The 11,948-nt window shown below is 48.1% G+C and overlaps 2 protein-coding genes and 1 long non-coding RNA gene across 4 annotated transcripts in view; 1 reads left to right on the plus strand and 2 right to left on the minus strand.

Annotated features, from left to right (window-relative positions):
- LOC138165054 (small ribosomal subunit protein eS8) overlaps positions 1–11,948 on the minus strand; it is a 230,036-nt gene that overhangs the window by 135,779 nt on the left and 82,309 nt on the right. The gene's annotated exons all lie outside the window — the stretch shown is intronic.
- The window catches only part of LOC138165050 (E3 ubiquitin-protein ligase RNF220-like), a 44,223-nt gene that overhangs the window by 24,943 nt on the left and 7,332 nt on the right, over positions 1–11,948 (minus strand). For both annotated transcript variants that reach the window (XM_069093152.1, XM_069093153.1), the window contains exon 3: positions 7,522–7,617. In XM_069093152.1, coding sequence (XP_068949253.1) covers positions 7,522–7,617 — 96 coding nt within the window. The remainder of the gene's footprint in view (positions 1–7,521; positions 7,618–11,948) is intronic.
- On the plus strand, positions 63–5,540 carry LOC138165055 (uncharacterized). The gene is made up of 2 exons (XR_011169252.1): positions 63–216; positions 4,752–5,540. It is a non-coding gene; the product is annotated as an uncharacterized lncRNA (long non-coding RNA).

Genomic DNA, 11,948 nt, shown 5'->3' on the forward strand with positions numbered 1-11,948 from the left:
GGCGGCGCCGCCTCAGCTCCCAGCAGCGGCGGCGGCCATGTTGGCCCTCATCATGTGACCGCCGCTGCCGCCGCGCTCCTGGGGTAAGAGGTCACGAGCAGCGCCCGCAGGAGGCGGGGCCGCGGCGCGCAGGCGGCCCCTTTGGACTGGGGGGATCCCCCCCCCCCCGACCCCCACGGGGCCGGTCCCTGTCCTTGTGACTGGCAGTGTGCGAAGGTTGGCTGACCCCGGGCGGGCCTCCTTGGGACAGCGTGGATCAGTGTGGGTCAGCCTTGGGGCCCTGAGTATGGGGTGTAGCCCTTGGCAGTACTGGGGGTCTGCGAGGAAAGCGCTGAATCCGTGTTACATGTATAAGCTGGGTGTGTGTGTGTGTGTGTGTGAGACAGCCCCCCCCTCCCCCCAGTGATGTATCCGTATGTTATCAACTTGGGGTCTGGGGTTCTGAGAGTCTGACTCGGCTTCTCGGAGCAGGACTTGTCTTTATGTAGCAATCTTTGGGCCCTTAGAACGTAAGGTATCTTTAAGTATCAGCTGCGGAGGGGGGGCGGGGCTGTCAGGGGCCCCGCCCCTTAGAACGTGATTTATCAGTATGTATCTGTATCCGCACGAGATCTTCGGTCCTGGCCCCACCCCTTAGAGCAGGATTTGTCCTGTATCAAACTTTGGGCCCTTAGACGAAATATCCATCCATGTGTATCAGGCATATGGATCAACATGGGGGGTATGGGTCTGGCTTAGAATGGGATGTTTCAGTGGTGTTTCGTTACATGTATCAGCAGTGGGGCCTGACTCTCCCCACCACCCTCCCTCTTTGATGTTTAGCAGTATGGATAACCCCCTGCTTCCAGTCTGAGGCTGATTCTGACCCTGTCCAACCCTTGGAACTTAATTATCAGGCTAGGAGCTGCCTCCAGCTGCTTCTGTCTTACTCTGACCCAGCCTGGCACATCCCTTAGAACCTCATGTATCTGGTTTTGTCAGTTATGGGTCTGCCTGTCAGGGTCTGTCGGGATCGGGCATGCCCCGCTCAGAAGTTATGTCCTAGCCACCTGTCTGGGTCTTATTTGTCTTCCGGTCTCACCCTTGTCCTGACCTCACACCATTGAACCTTGGGTATCTGCTGTCCTTGGCCCTGGACACTGTTTATCAGCTGTCTGGTTTGGGACCCACTACATCCCATGGCCAGCCCCCCAGACCTTTATGTGTCAGCTCTGGGGCCAGGTCTGGAGCTGGGTCTGTGGTCCTGGAAGGTAACACACCAAGGTGTCCTTCTGGAGAGTATGACTTGCCACTTCCTGCCTCCTATCAAGTGTTTTTCCCCTCACCTACCCACGGAGGGAGTGACTAACCTTAGTGTACAAATAAGTGGAAGCAAGCTTCAATTTGTACTCCTTCTTTGGATGAGCTGGAAGGGCATTATCTTCTTCAGTCCCTCTCACCTTGGAGCTTCTGTGATGCTCCCCTCTGCTTTCTAGCTCAGTAGATCACCTCTTGGCTGAATGATTGTGACAATCTCCTAACTTGTCCCTTTAGGTACTCAGCATTTCAATCAAACTGGGCTAAATGCTGTTCCTTGAACTTTCAGTTGCATCTCCTGCCTCTGAATCTTTGTCCACTTAGTTTCCTAGGTATTCCCCTCTTCTTCTCTTCAGTACCAGCTCGTGTGCCACCTGCTCTAGGAAGCCCCCTTAGCAACCCTCCTTGTTCCTCTTGAGCTCCCACAATGCATCTTGTTGATACCCCCTTCACTCCCTTCCTCCATGGGCCTTTCCCCTGACCAGCTTGGTGATCTTCATTGTCATTATCTGTATATGGCTGGTCTTGCTTACTAGATTGTGAGCCTATGAAGGGTAGGAATCATGACTTTCTCATTCATATCCCCACAGAGTCCAGGCCAGGACCTTGAAACAGCAATTCCCTCTACATTTCACTGATGAGGAAGTTGAGACCCAGAGATCCTCCACTTGGCCCTAGGAGAGAAGGCCTCAGCTGAGGAGGAATGAGGTCCTTGGGGAGTTATTCTCTCTCTTTCTCTCTTTCTCCTTCTCCCTCTTCCCCTCATCCCTCCCTTCTTCTTCTCTGTTCAAAACCCTTTAGTCTTTCCTACTTCTTCTCAATAACTCCACTGAGTGACATTCAAAGCCTTCTGCAACCTGGTGCCACCCTAAGTTGTCACTGTCATATGAGATAATGCAGAAAAAGTACTTTGCAGACCTCAAAATATTATGTAAATGTCATCTCTCCTCCTCCTCATTATTATTATTATTTTTTTACCTTTTGGAGGGCAATTGGGGTTAAGTGACTTGCCCAAGGTCACACAGCTAGTTTTGTGTTGTATCTGAGGCTGGATTTGAACTCAGGTCCTCCGGACACCAGGGCTGGTGCTCTATTCACTGCGCCACCTAGCCGCCTCTCCTCCTCCTCATTATTATTTATTTCCCAGGCTCCAATTCATTTTTAAAACACTTCAAACCTGGCCCCAGCCTCTCTTTCCAGGCTCATTGGGCACTGCACACTCTTCTACCCTCTACAGTCTAGTCCAGCAGACCTGCCCTCTGTGCCTCACACTCAGCAGCCACTCCTTATTTCAGCTCCATGCTCTGGCACTGACCTGGCCTCCATGCCCAGAATCCAGTCCTCACTCACCTCCTTAGAATCTCTTCCTTCAAGACAACCAGACCACCATTGTCTACATGAACCCCTCCCTCCCCAAATGCCCTCCTGCTCCAACTACTTTGTGATTAATTGTTCTGCTTCTATTAACATTTATTCTCTGTATATTTGTGCTATCTATACTTCTATGTGGAGCATAGTGGATTGAGTGCCAGACCTGGAGTCAGGAAGACCTGAATTCAGACACTTAACTAGCTGTGTGACCCTGGGCAAGTCACTTAATGCTGTTTGCTTCAGTTTCCTCATCTGTCAAATGAGCTAGAGAAGGAAATGCAAACCACTCCAGTATCTTTGCCAAGAAAACCCCAAATGGGGGCACAGGGTTGGACCCGGCTAAAATGACTGAACAGTACTTATTTGTCCTTGGTATCTTCCTCATCAGAACGTCAGTTCCTTGGGAGTTGGGATTGTTTCCATCTATATTGTTTCCAACTATAGTCCTAGACTAGCCCAGTCCAGGACCTAACTTCCACATGGTAGGTATTTAGTATCTGCTCCTCTCCATGTACCCATGTTCCCTGCACTCTAGCCAAGTTGACTGAGTCTCTCTGACAGAATCATACTGTGAATCCTCCCACTGGCTTTTGGTCATACTGGTCTTTCTCCCTGGAATGCCTTCTTCCTCCTTGCCTTAACTATGTGTATCTAGACCTATCTCTCAAGAAGCCTGCCCCAAGACAGTTGGCAATGACTCGACCTCCCCTGCCCCCAGTGTCTGAGCCTCCACAAAGATCTTGGTACCATTCTGATGCACCCAGCAGGCAATGTTATGTATCCTAGCTGCCTTTAGATTCCAAAGCCCTTGAAGGAAGGGGCCATGTGTCCTTCAGCAGCTAGCACACAATAATTGTCTGATCAGTGTTTGCTGAATTAATGTCTCCCTCATCTGTCTGTATCCTTCTTGCTAGGTCCTCTACTCTTTCAATCTTGTCTTTCTCTGTATTCCTCCCTGTCTCTCACCCTGTCCCTCCCTCTCTTGGTCTCTCTTTTCTCCTGCCTCTTCATTTTCTTCATATTTCTCCCTTTTCCTTTGTCAGGTCCCCTCTCTCTATCTCTCATCTCCCCACTCTTTCTGTCTCTCTCCCTTCCTTTGTGTCTTGTTCTGTTAATCTGAGACACAAAGGTGTTTCCTTCCCCCCTTTTCTATTTCTCTTTCTACCACTTAACCTCTTTCCCTCTGCTCTCTACCTGGACATCTCCCATTTGGTTTCCTCTGCATTAAATCCCAGCCACCATGTCAATAACTATGTCCCCTTAGGCTCAGATGGGAGAGCATAAGTGCCCCAGAACTAATAGCACTTCCCACCCAGGCCACTAGTCCTCCTTTCAGCCCTTTCTCCACTGCAGATAGGATCTGGCAACTGCCTCAGCTGGGACTTTGATCCCAGCTTCTTGGGAGCCACATCAACTGAAGACCTGGAAAAGAAAGTTCTCAGCCTCCAAGTCCTTGCCCTCTCAGATGGTTCGACACCAGAAACAGAAGGATTTTATCAGTGGATAGAGTATCAAAGAAGATGCATTTCCATCTATCTGCCTTGTCACCACACCCAAAGGACTATTGGGCTTTTCCATTGGACTTAGCTGAGATCTCTTTTCTATACCTTGAGAGCAGGGGCTGGCAGTACTGAGCGCAGTGCTATGCACATAGTAGGCACTTAAATACTTTTTCATTCCTTCACTTATCTTTGTCTCTCTCTTGTTGCTATTTCTGTCTCTTCTGTCTCCTTACCTTTCTCTGTCCCTCTCCCTCTCTCTCCCATATCTATCACTCTTTTCTCAGTTTCTGCCCGTCTTCCTCTCTCACTGTTTCTTTATCTCTCTTCTTGTTTTTTTCCCATGTCTCTTTCTGAATGTCTCTGTGATACTGTATGATTGGGGGTGGGGGGGGTCAGGTGGCTTCTTCAGCATGAAAAGGGCCTTCTGGGCAGAGTAGAACCCTTCTTGGGGCAAGGCTTAGGTAGTTACAGCGTTAGCAAGAGGAAGGGCTAGGACCATGGCTTGGGTTGGGGTAGTGGCCTCAGGTGGGATGAGACAACAGACAGAGGATAGCAGGAAATGCTTCCATTTTTGTTCCATAGAGGATGATCTTTGGATAGAAGAAGGCAAGAGAAAGCTGGACAAATTCAAGCTTCCTGGACCAAACGAACGAATTGCCTCAACTTCTGAAGGTGAAGATTTCTGAACTGTTTGATGCTGATCCCTGAAAGCCTAGGGAAGATGGGAGAGATGCCTCAGGCCTGGAGAAAGGCAACCATTGTCCAGTCTTTCCAAAGAGAGAAGGCTTCAGTTATTGGCAACATCCTAAAGTGGTACCTATAAAGTGATGGCTTGGGAGAAATTCATGATACAGGATGTTTCTGGAGCCCTTTAGGGTTATCAAAAACCCTCTACAGACAGGATCTCATTTCATCTTCACAACCACCCTGGGGAATAGGTGTGGCAGTGGTTATTACCTAGATTTTACAGATAAGGAAACCGAGGCTGAAATTGCCATAATCACACAATTAGAAAGAATCCAGTAGAGGATTGGCCATCAAAGTCCGAAGGTTCTCCCCTAGTTTGGGATACCTCTCTACATCAAGCCTGGGAAAGGAGATGGAAAGAATCAGCTGGGCACCATCGGGCCAGGGTGGTCAGATCAGCCTCACTTCTTTTGTTGACAGGACTACTGAACTGGTCCATCTGGGGAATGCTGCAGCTACATTGTTTGACAAAGTCTCTCATGCAGAAGAGATGGAGAGAGATGGCCTGTAGGTGATAGGACATTTAGGTGATTTGGAAACCAGTTAAATGTCTGAATCCAAAGAGTTATCATGAAAGCTTAAATGTCAACTTGAATGGAGGTCTCCAGTGGAGTGCCTAAGGGATCTGTCTGTGTTGTGCAGTTTTGTCTTACTCCATACATATATCTTGCCCCTGCAAAATCAGTTATATATTTTATTTGCTCTTGGCATACTCTCCTTCACCTACTTCCTTATCTGTGAACAAATCTCTTCCTCCTCTAATAGAAAGTCAGCTCCTTGAGGCCAGAGTCCATTTCCCTTTTGCTTATATATCCCAAATACCTAGCACAGTGACAGATAATTAATTAATGTTTGTTGATAGACTGATCACATTTTCAGGGAGCCCTAAACTGGGAGGGATAGTTGACACATTGATGTCAAAGTCAGGATTTTAACAGTCAGGCTAGAGCATAGGACTGAATCTAAAAAGATGATTGAAATTTTATAGGGACAAATGTAAAGTCTTTTACTTGGGTTTAAAAAAATCAACTTTACAAGTACAAAATGGGAGAGAACTGGGTAAAAGACAATAGTTCTTCTGAAAAGAATCTGAGGTTTTAGTGGATTGTAAACTCAAAAGCATGACAAGGAGACCAACAGAGTCAAGGCTGTCCTTGCTTGCAACACAAGACACATAAAAGACTCATCTGTGGTGACGTGCTCTTATGAGACCCTCCCTAGAGTACCACTCCCTGAAATCTTGTTCTTCGGTGGTTTTTCAATCATACTCAATTCTTTGTGACTCTTCTGGGTTTTTTCTGGCAAAGATACTGGAGTGGTTTGCCATTTCCTTCTCCAGTTCATTTTACAGGTGAAGAAATTGAGGCAAACAAGGTAAAGTGACTTGCCCAGGGTCACACAGCTAGTACATGTCTGAGGCTGGACTTGAACTCAGGTCTTCCTGACACCAAGTTCAGCACTCCTCTTCTCCTTTCCTTTCCTCTCCTCCCTTTCTCTCTCTTTCTCTCTCTCTCTCTCTCTCTCTCTCTCTCTCTCTCTTTCTTCTCTCTTTTTTCTCTTCTCTCTCTCTTTTCTCGGCCTCTCCCCCTCTCCTGGATCCATTTCTCTGTCTCTGCCTGCCTCTTTTTGAGGGGCTCCCCCAAACCCCTATGAATTTCCTGACACCAAGAGCCCACCAGCAGAGATGGGTCAGGGAAGCTTCAGATTAGGGATGGGTAATCTCAGGTTCTTTCTAGTTCTGTGTGTGACTCATTGGCTTTCCCTCCCTGGAAACAGGGAAGAAGCAGAAGCAAAGCTGCTTTGTTGTCTCTTGTCCTGGTTTCCACAACATTCTCACCCCCTTTTTGAGGTAGAGGTCTCCCAAACCACTTCCTTGCCCAGGTTCAGCTCCATCTTCTCTGGTCCATTGACATTCACAGACTTTAGAAGCCCTGAGCCTGTGGCCTTGGTCAGTGTGAGAGGGAGAAGGGTAGGGCTTGCCTCCATCATCCACAAGACCCTCTACTAACACTTCCACAAGACTTACCTTTGGGCCAGGAGGCTTCCAGGCTACCAGGCCTGGCCTTGACATCATCCTGCATGGTGGTTATGAGCTCCTGCTCTGGCTTCCTCCATGCCCCTTCTGCTGGGGGTGGAAGTAACCAGGGCCAAAGCCTAGGATTTGAGTCCTCAGTGCCTGCCTGCTTTTCCATCTTCACAAGGACAACCCAGGACTCTGAGACTTTCTAGACAGCCTAATGGAATCCCCTGTTCATGCCTGCAGGTGTGTTAGCCTGAAAAATTCTGTCTGACCCTGGGAAAATCCTCCTCACTCTTTCCCCAGCTTGCCCCAAAGCTGCCGTCCTGATTCCCAATCTTCAACCAGGGGTTGGAGTGCTAGGTACACAGAACCACCAAAAATCTGAGTGGTCATCCAGGCCTACTCTGGGTGGGGGACAGAGTCAGGGGGTATAGGTTGGTGGGAGAGGCAGAGAGGCATCCTCTCTCTTCCCCAACCCCAGCCCCCCAGCTCTTGGGCATGGGAATGATGGGTTCATTTGCTCCCATCCTAGCAGATTGTCTCTTGCTAGGGAGTACTGCACATATGTGAGGTTCTGAGACCCACCTGATATCTGTCAGAGTGGTGCAGATCATCTGAAGAATGTGGAGAGGCTGTGGGTGAGTCCCCTTCTCGCTTGATTGAGGTTGATAATAAGAGAGACTGTAGGAAGAATAAAAACAGGAGGGGAGGTTGGTAGGGGCTGGGACACAGATTCTTCCACCCTTCCTGTAACCTTCCCTTTGTGGTCCATCTGGAAGGGTTTGCTCTCCCTGCCTCATCTGAATGCCAGTGACCCTTCTGCTGGGAGGTCTATCTCACTATAAGCCTGAGAACAAACTGTGTCTGGTCATATACTACCATCCTTCAAAGGTGCCACCCCATCAGAGAGTCTTCTCTGATTTCCCCAGGCAGAAGTGCAGCTTGTGACTGATGATACCAACATGGATGCCTGTACTTCTCAAGCACTGTAAGGCTGAGAAAGCTCTGCTGCCAACAGATTCTGAAGGAGCTAGTGGAGGAGGGTGAATAGAGTGCCTCCATTGCACAGTGAGGAACATGAAGCCCAGGGCTGGGGGCAGGGTGGGGGGAGGGGAGAGGAAATGCCCCCTGCCTGAGCTCAGTCCGGGTCTAAGGACCCTTATCACAATCTGCCCTGGGCTTCTATAGGAATTCCCTCTGGACCAGGATGAGCCTGGAAAGCCCTCAGAACTGAGCAAGCATCTCCATCATGTGGTTGTCCAGCCTCTTCTTAAAGAACTCCAGTGAGAACTCCTTTCCCTCTGCCTCTCCAGGCAGCCCATCCTACTGCTGGACAGCTCCCAGGTCCTCTCAGTCTTCCTCTGCCACAGAGCAAGGAGGATCTCTTCCCACAGGGACAGTTTTTCCCATAGTTAAACACAGCTCTCATGTCTCTTCTCCCTTCTCCCCAGCTCAAGGATTCTCTTTTCCACACCAGGCTTCTCCTAAACCCCTAAACCCAGCAGCCAGAACTGAGGACCAGGATGTTAGGTTTTAGTGATCAGATGCAAGGCCACACCTCCCAGTTCTAGGATGCTGGACCCAAAGGGTCTCTTATCACAACTTTACCCCCACACTGAGAGAAAGTGACAGTCTCATCCCTACTTCACAGAGGAGGAAACTCAATCCCATCCAAAGGAAGGGACTTGTCCATGGTCACCCAGCTGGGAAGCAATGGTGCCTGGTCTTGGCTCCAAAGGTAGGGCCCTCTCCCAGGATGGGGTCTCCTCCACCCACCAACACACAGTAGAGGCCCAGAGCATCTTTGCTGATGACTTGGCAATCAATCTTTTTTATCTATTATCTCAAATCAGGAAAGAGGGGAAGGAGGGAAAGACAGAAGGTCAGATAGCCTGCAGGAGGAACTTGGGTTCAGTGACCACGCCTTTGCATGTGAGTTGCAGGTCTCTATATCCAGCCCTTGCCTCCCTCCTGACCCCTAGGCCCCCACATTACTGACTGCCTTTTGGTTACCTTTAATGCACCATGTCTGAAACAGTATTCATCATCTTTCCCCTCCCAACTCTCCCCTCCTTCCAGGCTTCCTGCTATTGGTCAGGGCAGCACCATCTTCCCAGGCACCCAGGCTTGCCTTCTAGGTCTCATCTTCAACTCTTCCAGTGCCTTCACCCCCATATCCAATCTCTCGCCAAGTCCTGTCATTTCTGTCTTCAGAACCTCTTTCCTCTAAGCCCCCTTCTCTGCTCTAACACTTACCATCCTGGTGCAGAACCCCCACTGCCTCTCACCTGGACTACTCTTATAACTTCCTAACTGGTCTCTCTGCCTCCAGTCTTTCACCTCTCCAATCCGTCCTCTGTTCAGCTGCCAAAATGATAGTCCTTGAGATACATACAAGTCTAATCATGTCCCTCTTCTACCCAAAGATCTTTAGTGGCTCCCTATTATCTCTAGGCTAAAATACAAACTTCCCATTTAGCAGTCAAATCCTCAGCCTGGCTCCATCCAGATCTTCCAGTGACAGGAAACACTCTACTGTTTCCATGCCTTTTTACAGATGGTGCAGGAGGTCCCCAAAGCTTGGGATGCCTTTGTGTTTCTCACCTTCACTCTTAGAATCCATTGTTTCCTCCAAAGCTCAGCTCCAGGGGCTACATATATACCCAGAAATGCAGATACATATGTATGTGTGTATATAGAATGTACACGGGGTGAATATACACATACATGAGAATATATATGTGTATACATAGTGTATGTGTGTATACACATATACATTATACATGACATGTAATGTATATCTACAAGAATATAATACATATACTAGGTCTATAACAATATATAATGTAAGCATAATGTATATACCTGTATATACACATGCGAACATATGCATGAGTGTGTATACATGTGTGTGTATATAGTGTATGTGTGTATACCCATATCCAAAATATAGAATGAATATATACAAATATATAATGCATACAATACATACATGCATATACAATATAACAATATATAATGTGCATATGATGTATATATGGGCACACACATATAATGTATACATGCATGTGTATATATAGTGTATGTGTGCATACACACATACGTGTGCATATACACGAGGACATACATATGTATATATAATGTACACATTGGGCATATACATATGTACACGTATAATGTATATGTGTGTAGTCTATACATATGCAGGTGTATATATACATATGTATGTGTATACAGTGTTTGTGGGTATATACATACACACACGTGTGGATATATAATGTGCATATATGCATACACATGCATAAAATGCACACACATATGTGCCCACACATGTGTATGATGCACACACATTGTATACAAGTGTGTACATAGAGCACATGTATATGCATACAGTGTGCACTGTGTATATACATATATACATGTATGTGTATACAGTACACATGTGTATGTAATATAAATGTGTGTAGATCAATAGATCCTTCTAATAGAATGTAAGTGCCCTGAGGGCAAGGGCTGTTTCATTGTGGTCTGTATGACCTTAGCACCCAGCACAGTGATTGGTGCGTGCGCGCGTGTGCACACACACACACACACACACACACAGAGTAGGTGTTTAATAAGTACTTATTGAAAGGATGACTGATTGCCCCTGCTCCCCCCAGTGGCTCCAAGTGAGGGAAGGCTTTCCACCTCTCCCTCATAGTTGACTGAGCTGGACCTGGTAGCTATAGCTCCCTTCCTCCTTCTGACCCAAGCCAGTTTTCTCAGCATCTCCTTAGAACTTCTGGAAGGGACTTCAGAAGCTAGCTTGGCTGCAATGACAGGCACAGAAGTACAAGGATCAGAAGAATCCAGGCTCACATTTTGAAAGCAATTTACCCAGATCATCTCATTTCATCAGACAGCTAGGGGATGCAGTGACTAGCTCTGGGCCTGGACCTAGGAAAACTTCAGTGCTAATCCTGCTTCAGATACAAGCTGTGTGACCCTAAGTCACTTAACCTCTCTCTGACTCAGTTCCCCCACCTGTAACATGGGGCTCATAATAGCACCTCTCTTCCAGGGTAGGTGAAAGGATCAAATGAGATAGCTTATGATAAGTGTCTTTCAAACCTTACAGCGCGATTTGTCACGGACCAGTTTCCACACCTAGCCTTGGATCCAAGCCTTGTAGTGAGAGGAAAGCTTGGGTAGCTTACTACAATTTGAAGCCACTGTAATTGTTAGGAAGTTTGTCCTGACATGGAACTTCAGTCTGCCTCCTGACCTGTCCCCTACCCTCTGGTCCTGTCTCTGGGGCCCAGAAGAGGAAATCTCACCTCTTCTCCATGATGCCTCTTTAGATCCTTGAAGCCAAAGTGCCTTCACTTTTTTCTAGGCCAGGCTCCACCCAGACTGAGCTCCCCCTCCTTGGGTTGCTCTGGCCCAGGCTGACCCTGATACCTAAAGCTCTAGGGATTGGCTGCTTACTTTAGGACTGTGGGCTCTTCATTGGGACTGAAGGTGGTGCCTTATGCCCTTGGGGTCATTCCTTGTGGGGGCCAACACTCAGCCCTGTTTCGTTTGTTTTTTGAGGACCCTGGCTGGCCCATATTGACTCTAGGAGGAAGAGCAGCGTCAGGAGCTGAGCTAGAGAAGGTAGGAAGAACCAGTACTTTGAGTGCGGAACTTGCAAGGAGAAAGTGGAACGCTCGGGCCCTTCCCTGGTCAGCCTTGGGTTACCCAACCTGTTTCACGAAGAAGGGAAAAGCCAAGAGCCTGCTTTCCCCTCAAAAGCCCCAGGTTCCTCAGCACAGGATCACAGAAGAGCTAAGAGGAGCCTCTGAGATCACTGCTCCAACTTCCTTATTTCACAGAGGCCCTGAGATGCCAAGATACTTACCTGGGTCCACACAGGTAATTAATAACAGAGACAACACTTGAACCCAAGCCCTCTGCCTCTCATCCGAGGGTTCCTTCCACCACCACTGTCTCCCTCTCTGCTCTCTCTGCTTGGCTGGTGAATGAATGCC

This window comes from Petaurus breviceps, unplaced genomic scaffold, assembly GCF_028583685.1.
Source record: "Petaurus breviceps papuanus isolate PSGF00001 unplaced genomic scaffold, PetGlider_PUasm1.0 207, whole genome shotgun sequence".
Taxonomy (NCBI): Eukaryota; Metazoa; Chordata; class Mammalia; order Diprotodontia; family Petauridae; genus Petaurus; species Petaurus breviceps.